Here is a 16,685-nt window from a genome sequence, read left to right as displayed (position 1 = left end):
GGCCTGTGAGCCAACACAAATCAGCCGAATGAGGGGAGCCAAACACTGGTAAGTCACGACTGTGTTGCCAAACTCTACAAAACATAGCGATAAGATATCAATCGCTTTTGGCGATACAGTTTAGTCGGATTTTCTAGAGCTTTCTGGCGGGAGTTTGTGATGAGTCCTTCAGTTGATAAGGGCAGACGGTGAGCTAAAAAAACGGCTCACAAACATAAAAACAAAGAAGCCACGCGATACCCTTTAAATCAGTTGAAGATACATATCTAACAAATGAAACATGAAAACAAGCAAGAATGGTAGGTAGAATCGTGTCCAGCAGTATCTCTCCTTTCGCCAGTAGCGAAGACAAAAGAGACACTTTATCGCAGGCATTCCACTAGGTAATCAAAAGCAGTGCTTTCGAGACTACAACGATTTTAGCTTATTGGCTCTGCCATAGGTTCCAGACAAGCAGATCAATATTGAAATTTTTCCGGAGACCTACATATGCATTTCAGATGAGAGCTTGAATGTTGTTGTTGTTGCGTTGCTATCGACTCTGGTGCGATAGCATCTTCGTATGTACATATGAAAATTATGCTGGCGTCGAGGTCTCATAATTTTTCCTTTATATACACATACTTATAATCCGTATTATCTATCAACTACGTATGGCTTATATCCTTAACAATTTTTCTCTTTCCAGAAATGAAGCGGCCGAACTGCGCAATGTGATCATCAATTCAAATGCTAAGGGAATGACACTGGATCAGGAAAAAGTGGATCAATATATTAAAACGATGTCCTTAACTAGCAGCGAGAAGGTAAATATTTAGAAAACATATGTATTAAAAGAAATCAGTACTGAATTTATAATCACACATGCTTAAATAATAGGAAAATGCTGAAAAATTGGCGGCCATGTGGATGTATGCAACACAAATGGGAAGCTCACGTAATACAGCGCAAGTGGGAAATAACCGTCCGATTATGTTAATACCAGCTGGAAGTACAACTGTGAGTTCACATTCAATTGTAATAAGATAGTTATTTACAGAAGTTAGCTCATAAGACGATGGTCCCCATTTTGTCCCATTTCGAACGTACTTTATCCTTTTATTAGTGCCCAGCTTCTTTAATGCGGGTTGCTTGTAAATTTCTCTAGACGCGATTTTACACACAAAATGTTTTGTTGCTGATTATCGGCAACTTCTTTTGGAGTTGCATATCCTGGTTACACACGCCGACTCTATCTATGCACCAATTCGACATTTTTTTCGATTCTTTCTAAACATTTTGTTATTTATTGAAAATTTAATGCCGAAGACCTGCAAATGATCTTGGTTGCACGTCTTTCCTGCTTGACTGATCTTGCCCTTTTTTTATCTCACCCAATATGACTGAGAAATCTACGATACAAGCTACGAGGGTTGCACCCTCTTTGGCACTTTTATGCCCGGTTTCTCAGTGCGAGTTTAAACTCCAGTCAAAGTTAACTAGAGTTAAACCTTGATATTGATTAAAATAGATAACAATGTATTTTTTTGCATAACTTTACAAAAAATATTCGCACGGCCCTGCAAATCTAGACATGCGCTTTTTCTGAGGAGCTGTGTTATTCTTCCACGCGAACAAGAAAACGTACTTCTCCGGCCTTGTTTTTCGCTAACGAAGGTGTATAGGCTTCGATTCTTATGTTGTTGACAGCAGGTGCTTCGTTTTATCCCTACTCACCTCAGGACCCACTTGGCTCGTGTATTTGTCCAGGTCAAAGAGGAAAGAACTTGCAATTCCCTAACCTGCTAGATTAGGACAACATATAACAATACCTTTTGTTAAACTTTCACAATATTCTCCTACTTCGCAGATGTTAGCAACACCTCCACCACCGGTACCACATCCACCTGGCACCATGGTCGTACCTGGTATACCATATCGTCCTGGCATGACATACACATTACCCTACATGCGCCCAAACCCGGTAATTTACGCACCGGCTGGTAGTGCACCCGGTGGCTTATATCATACACATAAGAATAGCAAATCTGCAGGACCGCAACATCGACGTCGACGTCCGGGACCACCTCCAATACGTATGGGCAAAATGCATCCAAATCGTCGTCAAAGACGTAAATCGGAAGCTGATATACTAGATAATCAGGCCTTTCAGTATACAGGACTTGATCGCGATATAGCTGATAATTTTTTGGCGCGTCAAGAGCAAACAAATAGCCAACCTGGTAGCAATGTGGATTATTCATCATCGTCCGCTAGTGAGACATATGGCGGCAAGCAGCGTTCGGGTTCATCAACTAAGACGAAAATTGTTTGTCGCGATGTTATGATGTAGTCAAGTGATGAGCTTCGGGAGTTGGAGGAACAAAGCGAATTGCGAGTGAAATAGCGTCGAGTCATTCTAGCGGACAAAATCGATCCGCCGGAGAACCTTTTAAGGAAATATGCGCACATTTATAAATAGTATATATTGTACACTTAACCCCCTATTCATAAAAATACAAAAGTTTATAAAGCTTTTTAAAGTGACATATTCAACAAATTTCCAATTATAAGAACTTTATATAGCGATTTTATTTTGTATAACTAAGGGGGTTACTATATAAATAACAGCAAAATTGTAACAATCGTATGTCTTATTTCATATTTGTTATTGTAAATAACTTTATTGTATAAATTTATTATTTCCTTAGTTTATTCGATGATGTAACGTTGGTGTGGCTGCAAATTATGGATTTAGTAATTTGTGAATTAATTTTTAGATTGTTGTATATTTTATCTGTAAATATAAAAAATAAATTATCTTAGAAAACTTACTTAATCAGAGTGATGATGCACGAGCTGAAGCCTCCAGTGTCTTTAACTTGGTATGACGAAAAACTCAAATTTAAGTTAAAAATGTGAATTTAAAGTCATATTCATTAAGCGATTATTTATAAAAAGGCTTGAAAAGTATATGGAACTGGATTCACAACCAATCAAATACGATAGAAGTTAACATGGCTCCAGGCATCGAACGCTCCCCACAATTGAAATTAACCTCTTGCTTGTTTTTTCTCAAATGCTTTTCGTGCATGAAAAAGAGTTTGACAATATTCCGCCTGGGATTATTTAGAGCCAGGGCCGCACAGAGCCGAGCCGGGCCCCTGGGACAGTTCGCGTTTACGGGCCCCCTAAAAAATAAACTCAATCCAGTAAAAAAAATAACATAACATACATAAATTTTTCAATTCACATTGTCAGTTTTATTTCATATAAAATAAGATTTACTGGAGCACTTACATAAATAAAATGTTAGATTTCATTGTTTGATTTACTTACATTAACTTCTTCTAAATATGTACATTTTAAGAGCTTGAATCAGCCAAGGAAAACCTTCCCTGCTTTTTGGTCTGCAAATATGAAAATTACCGATTCAAAACTAATGCTGCGAGCAAGGCTGGCCTCCAACGTCAATGTTCCAAGGCTTGTCTAGCGATTTTGGCTCATAGTGGAACGTAAAAAATTTTTCACGCGAGACAATAGAGTAAAAGAACGCTCCCCTTCAGCCACACTAACTGGAAGTGTGCAAAATATTCTTAATGCTACGCAGATGTTCGGAAATAATACTTCCATCTTCAAGTCATGAAATTTTTCAGAAGTTGAAATGGTAGCAGCGAATCACATCCCAAATTTGCTAAGTGGATGGATTTGAAATTAATGATTTCATCTATTATATCCGTAGAAATATCGATACCAGAATGCCGCTGCCTTTTCTCTGAGCTCATCTTCCCTCAGATCCTGATACTTCCACATTCATTTACGGCTTCGAAACGTCTTGTCATGTTACCAATCAAGCAGTTCAAAAGAACGTAAAAAACTTCCTGTTTGAAGTGAGGTGCGGAATCACACTCAGGTGATTCGCCAGGTAATTCATCGAACTGGCGCTTTCTTATCTTCCTTTTTTTCTGCCAAGGTATTCACAACTCCTATACTCCCTGCCATAACCTTACATTCTTGAAGTATTATCCACCATTGATCCCTGAACTTCTTCAACTCATCAATCAGGCTACTTCTATATATTTTCTGTTTCCACGTCCAGTGTGGCAATTCTAGCTTGCAGTACCAGATTTCGATGGTTGATAGATAAAATATTGCATTGTCACCGGGTTCTGAATTACGGCTCAAGTTTCATATCTCCAGCTCACCGGCAAGTTAATAGAAAATCGACTGCAAGATTCCCCTCGTTTTTCAAGGATTTGTAGTTATCTCACTTAGCGCGCTCAAATTTCCCCATATATGCTTCAATACCTTTCAAATCCGTTACTGTTTCTGAACTCAGATTCAAAAGCTTGATTTCATCAATAGATTTCAATATTTGGGGGATGTGAGTTGCGAAAGGTTTCACACTATACACACGAGCAGACCATCGTGTTTGTGACATGCTGTGCAAGGAGCTATTCGTTTTTTTCTTGAGAATTTCCCATCTCTGAGGGCTTGCGCTAAAGATATTATACAATTTCTGCATAATACCGAAATATGTGATGACTTCTGCACAACATTCAGCAGCTTGCACTCCACATAAATTTAAACTATGACAAGCACAAGGTGCAAATATTGCCAGGGAGTTATCTCTCAGTATATGACTCTGCGCTCCTTTGTAATGACCGCTCATATTACTGCCATTATCATACCCTTGCCCACGGCAGTTATCCAGTGCAATATTGTGCTTTTTTAGAGTGCTGCGAATCAGCTCAGCGATAGCAACTCCTGATTTTGCGTTACAATCGACAAACTCTAAGAAGCGTTCTTGGATTTTCCATTTTCCGGAGTCCCTGTCTAATAAAATATAACGCAATATAAAAACAGTCTGCTCAATATGCGCCGAATCAGGGGTTGCATCCACTATTACTGTGTAATACATGACGGACTTTCTCTCGCCTTCTATCTTTCTAATTACTTGACTTCCACAGATTTCTATGAACTTATTTTGTATTCCATCAGACAAATAATGTGCTTGGAGACGATTCTTTTTCGTTTGAGATTCCCTCACCTTCTCCAAATGTTCATAAAATAGGGGGTCATAATTGCTGATCAGTTCCAAAATACCACGAAAGTTTCAATTTTTTAGATTTCCGATCAATGAATTAATCCCTCTAAATGCCAATCCTTCTTTTTATCCAATAAATAAAACAACATCAAGAATTCTGCGAAGTATCTCTCTCCAGCGAGCTGCTTCATTTTTAAGGGTTTCCGCTAAGAGAAAATCCACTGAACTTGCATTTCAAATTCTCATTGCATATTGGCTCCACTATATATAGCAAGTTTTATGATTTTGACTATTATCATGTTCAGGAATTTTGTCGTGAACCTCTTCAAACCTTTTTCTTTAGAATAACCTGAAGACTTTGTCAAAGCTGATCGGGTATTTTCGAAAATTTTGCTGAAAAGCCGGCATGGAAAACAAAAAAGCGCTTCTTTTGTTGCACTCCAAACGAGGCAATCACGCTTTACTTTTTCTCCTTTTTTTAGAGTAGTATGGAGTGTGAATTGAAGGAAATGACGACCACTTAAGTCGTTGGGAAGTCGAAATAAAATGTGATTTTAAGTTAGTTTAAGCATTTTTGACAGATAGCGTTTATAAAATTGTGTCAAAAACGTTTATATAAATTTTGAAATGCTTAATAAGAGGGCTCCGCGTGGTTTGCTTTAAATTTGTGTTCAAATTTACATACGTATATTAGCAACAGAGATTACTGAGGTGCTGAAATACCACCTGAATTTAATAAAATGTTTAACAAGTAAATTATAGGCATGGTTACTTAACGGTTCCCCCACTTCCAGTCAAAAAATGTCTCATAACCAAGAAAAATAATATACCGAATTGACATAAAAAGTCACAACTACCCCGTAAGGAGAATCTCTAGTTCAAAATAAGTGCATTTCTACTGCATTCTGAACCACTAATAGTTCGCCATCTATCTCTTTTTAACTGGCAAGTTTAACATGGCGATGTCCTAGGTGGTGGAAATCGTCCACGCTGCTTTCTTTTTGGTACTTTTTCGATAGTTATGTACTGGTGGTAGCAGTTTTTTTGTCGAATTTATAACTGAAATTCTAGCTTATTTGGGACTCTAGGTCGAGTTCTAAACCAGAATTTTGTATCACTAGTTACTGACTTCCCTTGAGGGTAATTAACTAATATCATATGAAGTTAGAATAGGCTCCTCTTCTTTTGGTACAGTTTTGCTTATATGCTTTAGTCATATGCCCCATATATTTCAGCTCCGCGGTCAATTATCTATTTTAATTTTATTTATGAATCAATTTTAATTACAAATTTTTTTCAGTGCTTTAATATTTTAGAATAATTTTTAGTTGTCGAATTGTTAGTGTAAATTTTTATATCATATACAAGTGCCTGACCTTCATACGGGAGTGCTTTTTCTTGGCACTTTCATATGAAATTCGAGTATTTTCATATGATTCGAAATTATATGTGAGGGCATATGGTAGTGCTTTGAAAATTTTTTTTTATATTCAAAGTGTGAATTTGAATCTGTGCCTATGATACAGGACAAAACAAAAACAAAAGTGCTACAAGTGTATAGGGGTTGAGCAGCTCGTGTGATCACTAAACGATGGATTAATAGTTGTGTTTTCTGAAAGCCACCAGTAAGAAAAACTGCTCTTTATAACGATTGCGCGATCACTAATGGTCATTATAATGTTATGCAAATATCCCAGAGAATCTATTTACTTACGAACTCCAGAGCTACGTTTTGAAGTTACAAGCACTGACGTTAATATTAAAAAATTTAAAAATCTTCATCACTATGATGATCCGGTTTGCTTGCTGTTTTCGGACGTAACGGTAACTCGCCGGTGATCTTCGAAATGCTTATATCATCTATTGAGTTTAAATCAACTGAAACGTAAAACATTGAATATGAGAACAACTACTTTACAAAAAAATATGGTGACATTAAACTTACAATCATCGTCCACCAAATCAGCAAACTCTGAGTTCAAATTGCTTAAATGATCGCTAGCTGCCGCTCCACGCCCTATACCTAGCAATCCATCCATATCCATTTCACTGTCAGAACTGCCAAATGAGCTATCATCCTCATCGCCCATGCCAACGCGATTGCTCAACATGCCACCCTTTGAAACACCAGCGGCACCCACTACGCCTTCATTAGCAGCATCGCGTTCTGCTTGTGCACCCATTGTCGGTCGCCGCGTCCGACCTGTTAATGGCCGTCCACTACGTGAAGACGCTGTGCCTGGTCGTTTATTAAGCTTACTCCCTCCCGCAACCTCTTCCATAAAACCACCATACGCTCTTCGATTTTTTAACATTAAATCCTCATCACGTATGTCGGGAATATCAGCATCCAAACCAAAATTTCCATGTCTTAACACACCGCTACCATCAAGCTCCGCTTCACCACCATCATCATCATCATCATTTTCTATGAGACCTTCCGGTATGAAAGGCATCGACGACTCCTGTGGCTTTTGTAGTAGTGGCGATGCCGTAGGTGTGCTGCGCTTCATACGCGCTTCATATTGCACCTTCAATGCATCGCGACAATGCAGGCGTTTGAAATATTGTTGAAATAACTCTTCCAGCTCCTTCTCGCATTCTTCGAATTCTTGCATGTGTGCGGGACGTATTTTCTGCAGCGCTTCTAGCCGCTGTTTGGTACGTTCCAATTCGGCGCGCTTGCGTTGCAATTTCGAGGTGAGCGCATTCATTTCAACGCGCGCGTTTTCTAATTGTGCGCGACCCGATTGTAGTTTGACTTGCGCCGACGCTATGGCATTCTTGAGTGCGCGTTCTACAACCGACAACTCCATGGGACGGTTTGCTTGCGCTAAGCGCTCTTCACGATGTAACATTTCTTTGGCGAGCAGCTCCTGTAGCGCCACACCGCGCTGTGTTAAATCTGCTGAGAGCTCACGTGCGCGGCGCAAATCATCCATCTTATCACCGATGTCCACTTGATTGAGACTGCGATATTTCTCTTCTTCATCTCTATCCTCAGCGGTTTGTCGTGGTGCGATTAACATGCGCGTAACCTTTTGTAGCTCGGTTGCAGTTACGGCGGACGAAGCGTATAATTTGCGCGGATTTAGTTTGATTGCCGATTTGGTAACAAAGAATTCGGTGGCGGAGCGTATGAGCAGCACTCGATTGCTTTCGGTATCTACGCTGCCAGCTAATACTGCTCCGGGCTCAAGTAGACCTGCAAGCCATTGAAGAACCTCGGCAACGACATGAAATGAAGCGAGACTGCCGAAATTATTGGCCAATGATTGCAAGGGAAATGCATTTGGATAGCCAAGTAGCTTGAGATGTTCAGCCAAATCTGAAAAGAAAATAGAAGTAGAGTAATTTCAGTAAGTCCCACAGATTTGATTTAATTAACTTTTTCACTATCTACCTCGCACATCCTTGAACGACATTTAAATTTTTTGCTTGGTAAATTGGTTAAGTATTTTAGTGTAAAAAATTATTCTACTTTTACTTATTTCGTTTGTTGTGAAATGAAGAATATCCTTTGCTACCGTTGCTAAGATACGTCTAGTCTGCCTGCACATATTTAACCCTCGACTATCACTGACATTAAAAGGTGGTGGATTGTTGGAATTTGGTATTAAAATGAATAAATAGTATTATAAACGTAAGTACGTATAGTAAGAAGTTGAGTCCGTTTCACCCGTTGCTTATGCTATTCGACCAAAGCTCTTTATTTTACAATTCAAAGTTGATCGCAGATCCGCAGACCACCAGATTACTCCTTCGCCGACAACTCAAGAACTTAAATTGGGAAAGGAGAATATTATTGAAACGAAATAACGGTTGCAAGTTCGAAAATCTCCCAAGGATATGCTTTTTCTCTGCCTTAGTGAACAGGATACGTTCCGTCGTAAATGTCATGTTCAAACCAAGGAATGTAACTAAAAAGGACTTGAATAGGTTCACAATTTGTAAAACTAAAAAAGATAGCTACAAGTTTTCGGTAAAAACAAAAAACCATCTACAGTATAAGAGCATATGGGAATAGATGGGAATGAAAAAGCGGATGAATTAGCTAAAAAGGGCGCATCCCTTGAAGCTTGCTCCGTATACGTCCTATTTAGACTGGGCGAAATTAAGCGAAAGCGAGAGGTGCACATGATCGACCAAGCAGGAAAGGCGTGGGTTCAAGCGAAGATTATGTGCAGGTCTTACAACCTTAGACTAACAAAGTTGCTTCTATCATTAAAAAGAGAGGACTGTAGGCTCATGATGGGTATTCTGACTGGACACTGCCTTCTGGCGTCACATGCCTTCAAATTAGGCTTGATCAGTGGTAGCAGATGTAGGAAGTGCGGGCTGTAGGAGGAAACGATCGAGCTCTTGCCCTGCGCGTGCCAGGCTAAGACTCCAGCTATTAGGGGTGATACAGCTGTCAGATCTAGAAGCAGCAAGTGGCTTAAATCCTAGGAAGCTTCTAGTATTTGCCAAGAGGACGGAGTTATTTTATAACATCGTCCTGATTTTTGATAGAGTTTTTCAGGTTGGTCGCTAAAACAAACTTCTGGTAACACTACGGACTTACTCAGTCTATGTGAGGTCCCCATGGACCGGCCAGTTCAACCTAACCTAACCTAACAGTACAAGAGCTCATCAATTTAAATACCTGTTGAAATTATCCAGCAGTTATCGCGTATTAGATTATTAATATTCCTTGGAAGTTTCGATATGTACAAATTAAACAAAAGTGGGACAAATTCCCTTCCGGACATATTCCATTCAATTTTTCTCGCACCTGGTACCTCCTTGATTCTTACATCCAAGCAGACGAGTTTTCGCTGATAAGTTTTTCGTGGCAGAATTACGCCGGAGTGTTTGCCAAACCATTGCCGAATAGCGACTCTGCTAAGAAAACATTTCATTTAAATGTAAAATACTTTTTTCTGAAGATTTTGATGCTGCTTTTGCCGGGCCTTGAGCGCAGGCATCGAAAGTCCTGGGCATGCAAGTTACTACCACACCACGGCAAATACAAAGTACATTTTGAGATTTAATATAAACTACGAAAACGAAAATTAATGCGTACCAGTTTTGATGCACTCAGGGTGGGTATAATCTAGATAGCACCAAAGTTGACGAAACACGAAAATAAGTGAAACAAGTAAGGAAGGTTAAGTTCGGGTGTAACCGAACATCACATACTCAGTTGAGAGCTATGGTGACAACATAAGGGAAAATAACCATGCAGGAAAATGAACCGAAGGTAATCCTGGAATGTGTTTGTATGACATGTGTATCAAATGAAAGGTATTAAAGAGTATTTTATGAGGGAGTGGGCCATAATTCTATAGGTGGACGCCATTTAGGGATATCGCCATAAAGGTGGATCAGGATTGACTCTAGAATTTGTTTGTACGATACGAAAGTTTTGGGGAGTATTATCATTGTTGATGGTCCTTTCTCGACCATCTCGGTAACTGTTTAATATGACCACATTGAAACTTCTAGGCAATCCTGCCATAAGGAACTTGGGGTCGCCAGAGCCTCGGCTGTTAAAGAAATATGATTCGCCACGGTTAGGTGAGGTTGACAATTGTTTTGGAGAAGCTATAAAATCCGCTGGCAATCCTTTGAAAGGATTGCGCTACACAACCCCTTGAATCAAAAGTCGACGTCGATGAGATGACTGATCGGCTAGAATACTCCTGCGATGGACATGCCTGCCGTAAGAGGATACGCGAACATCTAGGAGGTCAAAAAATTTCCTTTTCTTATGCAGCGCAATATCGAATTGGTTTGTCTTCTACGAAGAGCAGCACATTTCATTACTGAAGTAAAAAAAATGTTCCCTCCCTACCACCTTAAAATTCATGACGACAAATTTTTGTTGCCATAGCACTGACTTCACCTGTCTATTTTATTGCATCATATATCACCCCCTAACATTTTTTCAACCTTTTTTGGGTTTTGGAACTTCAAAAGCTCACACCAAACTTCGAAAAACAGAGATATCACATTTGTTTTGTTTATGTTACAGTGCCTTCAACCAAATTAGTTTGATGCAAACCCAGTCGTGCGGGTTTATAATTAACTAATAATTATTACTGAGCTGTTTTCCAGTAGAGAAATTACTGTTTTAGCTGAGAAACTAATTTAACTTTTGGTATCTCGATTAGCTTGATTCAACTTTCGTTTCGATTATGTTTCTGATAAACGATTCTCACTTAGCGCTTCAGTTTTGACTCTGGTAACGGTTGCTTATCCGGTTTAGGTTTTGAGCATCTAAATAGTTACGATTTCAATAACAGTAACTCTATAACTTGCGGGTTTGCTTTTGCTTTTAGTTTCCCGTTAAGTTTATTTATTTATTCTCTTTTACTTTCAACAGTATGATGTTGCCTTTATTAGTTTCCTTGTGGCGAAACTGGTAATTGTTGTATTGCGTATGATTTTTATAGACTTCTTTTTTTATTTTTCATTATATATGTATGGTTATTTTCTGCAAAGTAATTGAGCACGTGTCTTCAATTTCATTCCTTTATTGATCCCGGTGATAGGGGGGTAAAATTAAAGTTGTCTGACAACTGTATACTTTCTTTAAACAAAATGGGGGCGTGTACGTATGATAAGTTATAATTCTTTGGAATTATAAAATAGTTTTTAATAAACACAATAAAATAATAAAAGGACTGGAAAAAGTTTGTCAACAAAGTCAATAAACTCCAGTTTAAATTAAAAAGTAAAATAAATAAATGTTTATTTTCTTACATTAAGACTGTTTGCGAGTTGACCTTAATTTCTACCTAAATAGAGAAAAAGCCTAAATCACTGGAAACTGTCGGTAAGGCAGTGCAAAATAAAAAATTTGAATTTTTATGAGCATACTTTTCAACCTAAATTCAAATGTCAAATTTCAAAAACAAAAATATTGATTTTTCAATATTGTATATGCAAATAAATGGCTCTTGTCCATTCAATTTAAGTAAATCATAGATCATAGAGCGATGATCCCTGCTGCAATTACGGTCCGATCGATTGAACGTGATGGCGAGCTCAATTTTGTTCAAGCTGATGTTGGCGACACAAGAATTGGATCCTTCTCAAATATGGACCGCAATCTGAACATATTTGGCAGCCAAGTGCACTAATTGGCCTAAAGAAGTTATTGGAGGCATACCAATATCATCCCAACTGCACCGAAATTTGGATGGAACACCTTTCCGCCGGTGAGGGTTGCATAGCAGTTCCAAATATCCCTGCAAGAAACCTTCCGAAGTATTGTTCTCGTCGTACGTGTGTTTCATCGTACTACTCATTACCCTGGTTCGTTCTCTCACACTCTGTTGTTTGGCCAATGAACTACTTCGTAGAGCTTGCGCTTGACGGATTTGCTTTGCATAATCAGAATCGTTCCGACGCTTCACGAGAGTAGTGTGTCCTGGATAGAAACCACCCTTGCATTCTTTCTGCGAAATTCTTTCCTTGGTTTTAGTGCGTCCGTTAGGGCTTTTCAATGCCAGTGTTTCTCTCACAGGTACCTTCGGTTTTGATTTGTTTGGCCCATTTGTTCCATCAACCTTTGTTCGATCTACTTTCCTTGACTTTCGTGGTCTCTGTCGAATCTCCTCCTCCTTTCACCATGTGATTCACGGTTCGAATCCCGGTGAAACCTTTGATAACATTACAAAATTGCCTGATGATGATTACGTTGGCGGTTTTCGAAATGGGTCCATCGCAATATGCCAGTAAATGTTTCTTTATTTTCAGTTTCTCTTAGAAAACATAATAATTGAAATTCAATTATTATAAGCCGGTGTTAAGCTCATGAATTCTTAAATATAAGTATAAACTGAACACACCGAGTTTACAAAGCTTCTCATTCGCAACGAAGAAGAACTTTACAAAAACAAATCTACATGGCACACAAATCAATATAGAGACAAAATGTCTTAATTGTGTTGTTAGTGTAGAAATGAGAAAAACTGAATTAAGCATGAAAACAAATACCAGCGGGATGGCCTAGTGGTTAAAGGCTACTGCAGTTTAACCATGTGATTCACGGTTCGAATCCCGGTGAAACCTTTGATGACATTACAAAATTTCCTAATGATGATTACGTTGGCGGTTTTCGAAATGGGTCCATCGCAATATGCCAGTAAATGTTTCTTTCTTTTCAGTTTCTCTTAGAAAACATAATAATTGAAATTCAATTATTATAAGCCGGTGTTAAGCTCAAGAATTCTTGAATATAAGTATATCCTCCACCAGCACTCGCTTACTGCTTAACCCTTTTTCCAAACTGAAGTTAAGCGGCACATCCTGGTTCTCATAACGCATCACCCTTCTTTGCATCTCGATCTTGATGTCGTGGTCAACCAAGAAGTCCACTTCCAATATGACTTCATCAACAATCTCTGCCACAATGAATTTGTGTAGAACCATGACCTTCCCAATTAAGACTTCACATATCACTTCTCCCTGGACTTTGTTATACTCGCCTGTGACCGTACGCAACCTTGCTCCAGGTAATGGCTTTACTCTCCTATTGACCAAATCAGATCGGATTAAGGAGTGAGATGCGCCCGTATCTACAGTCAGTACACGCTCCTTGCCATCCAGCTTTCCTCTGACGGCAAGACTGCTCGATTTTCTACCAATTTGCGACACAGATATTACAGGACATTCAATAGCTGGAGCTAGCTCTCGATCTCTACATCTTACTCGCTCTTGCTCATCCCTTCCAGCTTTGTTATTAAGACTACCCATGCTGTTGAAACCACTAGGATCAAGATCGCAATGACGTGCAATGTGACCGGGCTTCCTGCGTTTGAAGCATTTGATAACTCTCTCACTCCGCTTTTGCGATCCTTTCAGCGCCACCAATATTGCGTCTACCCACCCTGGCCTTTCTACTTCCACACGGCGTGCTTTGATAACTGGCTTACACAGAAGCGACGCTGTTTCCTGAATCAGAGCTTGTGAAATCGTTTCTGCGAATGATGGCTTCGGGTTTGCGTATGAAGTTCGCTTTGTTTCGACGTCCCGTATGCCATTTATAAAGCTCTGAATCTTTACCCTTTCAGTGTATTCCACGGGTGCGTTCGCATTCGCTAAATGTGCCAGCCTTTCAACATCCGACGCAAACTCTTGCAATGATTCACCAGGCCTTTGGAAGCGATTCATTAACTCCATTTCGTATATCTGTCTTCTATGTTCAATTTCGTATCGTCTCTCTAGAGCACTCATCAATGTTTCGTAGTTGTTCCGCTCCCCCTCGGGAAAAGTCTGTAGGATTTCAGCAGCACGATTAATGCCACGAATAGTGCAGCAACTTTATCTTCAGCACTCCAGTTGTTCACTGCTGCGGTCTTCTCAAACTGAATCTTAAACACCTGGAAAAGAACAGAGCCGTGAAAAGATGGAGTTTTTACCTTCGTATTGCTTGCTGAAACAACTCGGCGATTTAGTTGCAACTCCTGTATCTGACCTCGCATTGTTTCAATCTCGGCATCGATTTTGTTCTCAAGTTGCAAAATTTTTTTGTCTTGCGCCTCCATCTTCGAAGAAATACGTCTTTCTTGCTCTTCCAGTTGTGTAGAGATCTGCGCTGATATTTGTGCCGACATTTCGGATATTCGTGCCTCTTGTGCTTCAATCTTCCAGGTTATACGGTTCTCCTGCGATTCCAGTTGTGATGACATATAAGTTTTCTGTTCATCCAGTTGAGTTTCCATCTTGGATGTAATCTGTGTCGACATTTATGAAATACGCGTTTCTTGTGCTTCAATCTTTGACGTTATGCGGGTCTCCTGCGATTCCAGTTGGGATGACATTTGTGACAACATTTCTGACATTTGCGACGACATTGAAGTTACTGTCGATGTTTGTGCAGATATTGCAGCCAAAATCATGTTCAAGTCTATGCTCGTAACTCTCTGCGATGTTTCGTTCTTCTCTACAATTTTTGTTGTTGTCTCGTCCCCATCAGGATAAAAGACATACTCGTCCACATCAATTCCTTGCGACTCCATTACCTCTCGTGGCCGTGCTTGAAGTTCGATCTTATTGCCGGTTGTATTCAATCCACGGTTCTCCAACTCCTTTTTCAGTTGCTGGATCCTCAAATCACTCAACTTTGCCATGTCTCCAGAATTTATTCAACAATTCCTCTTCTGACACCAATTGTAACGAATGTACTGCAAATCCTCTTATTTGCAACCTTCTGCTAAGTTCGAATCACTAAACTGTTGAATAAATAACACCACAATTCAGTAATGCAAAATGGTCTCTATTAAAGTACTTCACAATAAATAACTCTACTATTTCTCGACAGATAGCGTGCTTAATCAAAACTGATTGTAGCGCCTCTACTATTGCTGCCTTTTATACTCTTTGGTTTCCTCGTCGCATCTTCTAGGCGCTTCTGTTCTAGAATCTATTGGTTGGTTATCTGCTATAATTATAACTACAGATGTACGTGTATAGCTCTCATATGTGCGTGTATTTGTGAGCGGCAGTTCCACAATTATAATTACATATCTCAGATGAGATATCTGCATGTGTTTGCGCGTTGCTTCTCCGCTGCGTGTACGTACATATGTGTAGACCTAATGATTGATTCGTTTATGTAGATACATAATGATTGATACATAATGGATGTGCATACAAATCACACTTAGCATCGGCTTAGAGATGACAGTACCCCTTAGTGTTGCTAACATTCGTAACAATATTATGTAGCACTCAGGCATCTGGTCCTTTATATAAGAGGGAAAGTAGAGGCAGGAAACTCGGCCATATATATAAAGTTTCAAGCTCAAAATAAATAAAATAATAAAAAAATGTTTTTGTAAGTTAAATGGTTTTATTTAAAACAATACTTACATTAAGTAATAGATAATAATACTAAAAGCTAGAAAATAATTAGGAAGGTCCTAGATAATAGTCATCGCACTCCCCATCAATCTAGGTCGTTGAGCAGACAATTAAAGCGTTGAGCGGGTGAAATTTCTAAAAATGTGAAGCGTAGCATAAACCAATTAAGGTTCAGTTGGTCTTACTTACTTACTTAATTGGCGCTTAACCGTCTAAACGGTTATGGCCGTCCAACAAGGCGCGCCAGTCGCTCCTTCGCTCCGCCAACCGGCGCCAATTGGTCACACCAAGGGAGGTTAATCGTTTTACACTTATGACTGTCAATAGAAATTTTACAGGGTCCAACACTTTTATTTAATTGTCTGATCAACGACCTTTTAGTATTATTATTACTTAATGTAAGTATTGTTTTCAATAAAACCGATTAATTTAAAAACTAGACAGATTCAAGCTAAATAAAACCATGGTCATAAATACAAAGTAGTGAGCGCCGTAAGCATAAGTTTTTCTTCAAATAGGTGGTGTATTAACTGATATATTTGCATGACATTGACAATGGTTCACTGTTGAAATTACCAATAAAATTTGTTCTTTAGACAAAAAAAAAAGTGTTAGATTGCTTAAGATTGATTTTTACAGAATAATGTTAGCTTGAGACCAACAGTCTCTTTTTTGTTGAAATAACTAAACAAATTTGTTCTCTTAACAAAAACTCGGTTGAATTAACCATAATGCGATCAATATTACCCAATGTCTATTAATTCAAAAATAACTATCCTCATAAGTTGATTACCTAGCGCCATTT

The 16,685-nt window shown here is 39.0% G+C and overlaps 3 protein-coding genes across 7 annotated transcripts in view; 2 read left to right on the top strand and 1 right to left on the bottom strand.

Annotated features, from left to right (window-relative positions):
* The window catches only part of S6kII (Ribosomal protein S6 kinase II), a 30,992-nt gene extending 30,188 nt beyond the window's left edge, over positions 1–804 (top strand). Inside the window, exon 3 of the transcript XR_010953146.1 lies at positions 689–804. The gene's annotated coding sequence lies outside the window, so the exon portion shown is untranslated. The remainder of the gene's footprint in view (positions 1–688) is intronic.
* The window catches only part of LOC137251003 (uncharacterized), a 155,082-nt gene extending 152,269 nt beyond the window's left edge, over positions 1–2,813 (top strand). For all 5 annotated transcript variants that reach the window (XM_067784828.1, XM_067784829.1, XM_067784830.1 and 2 more), the window contains 3 exons: positions 689–806; positions 880–999; positions 1,850–2,813. In XM_067784828.1, coding sequence (XP_067640929.1) covers positions 689–806; positions 880–999; positions 1,850–2,332 — 721 coding nt within the window. In that variant the 3' untranslated portion in view covers positions 2,333–2,813. The remainder of the gene's footprint in view (positions 1–688; positions 807–879; positions 1,000–1,849) is intronic.
* A 3,949-nt stretch (positions 2,814–6,762) lies between these two features.
* On the bottom strand, positions 6,763–8,451 carry Cluap1 (clusterin associated protein 1). The gene is made up of 3 exons (XM_067780225.1): positions 8,430–8,451; positions 6,972–8,354; positions 6,763–6,904 (listed from the first exon to the last, which is right to left on the bottom strand). Exons 1-3 carry the CDS (start codon positions 8,449–8,451, stop codon positions 6,795–6,797), a joined length of 1,515 nt encoding a protein of 504 aa, XP_067636326.1. The 3' UTR covers positions 6,763–6,794.
* Between the last annotated feature and the right edge of the window lie 8,234 nt (positions 8,452–16,685).

Source organism: Eurosta solidaginis, chromosome 4 (genome assembly GCF_040869045.1).
Source record: "Eurosta solidaginis isolate ZX-2024a chromosome 4, ASM4086904v1, whole genome shotgun sequence".
Classification (NCBI taxonomy): domain Eukaryota; kingdom Metazoa; phylum Arthropoda; class Insecta; order Diptera; family Tephritidae; genus Eurosta; species Eurosta solidaginis.
This window is presented reverse-complemented; position numbering and strand designations above follow the sequence as displayed.

What these genes read in the sequence shown, in the direction of transcription:
- Cluap1 (XM_067780225.1), bottom strand. Translation starts at nt 8,451, where the DNA reads ATGTCGTTCAAGGATGTGCGAG. An exon ending in GTCGTTCAAGGATGTGCGAG is followed by an intron (nt 8,355 to 8,429) that starts GTAGATAGTGAA and finishes TTTTCTTTTCAG; the next exon opens with ATTTGGCTGAACATCTCAAG. An exon ending in TGATTTGGTGGACGATGATT is followed by an intron (nt 6,905 to 6,971) that starts GTAAGTTTAATG and finishes TTTACGTTTCAG; the next exon opens with TTGATTTAAACTCAATAGAT.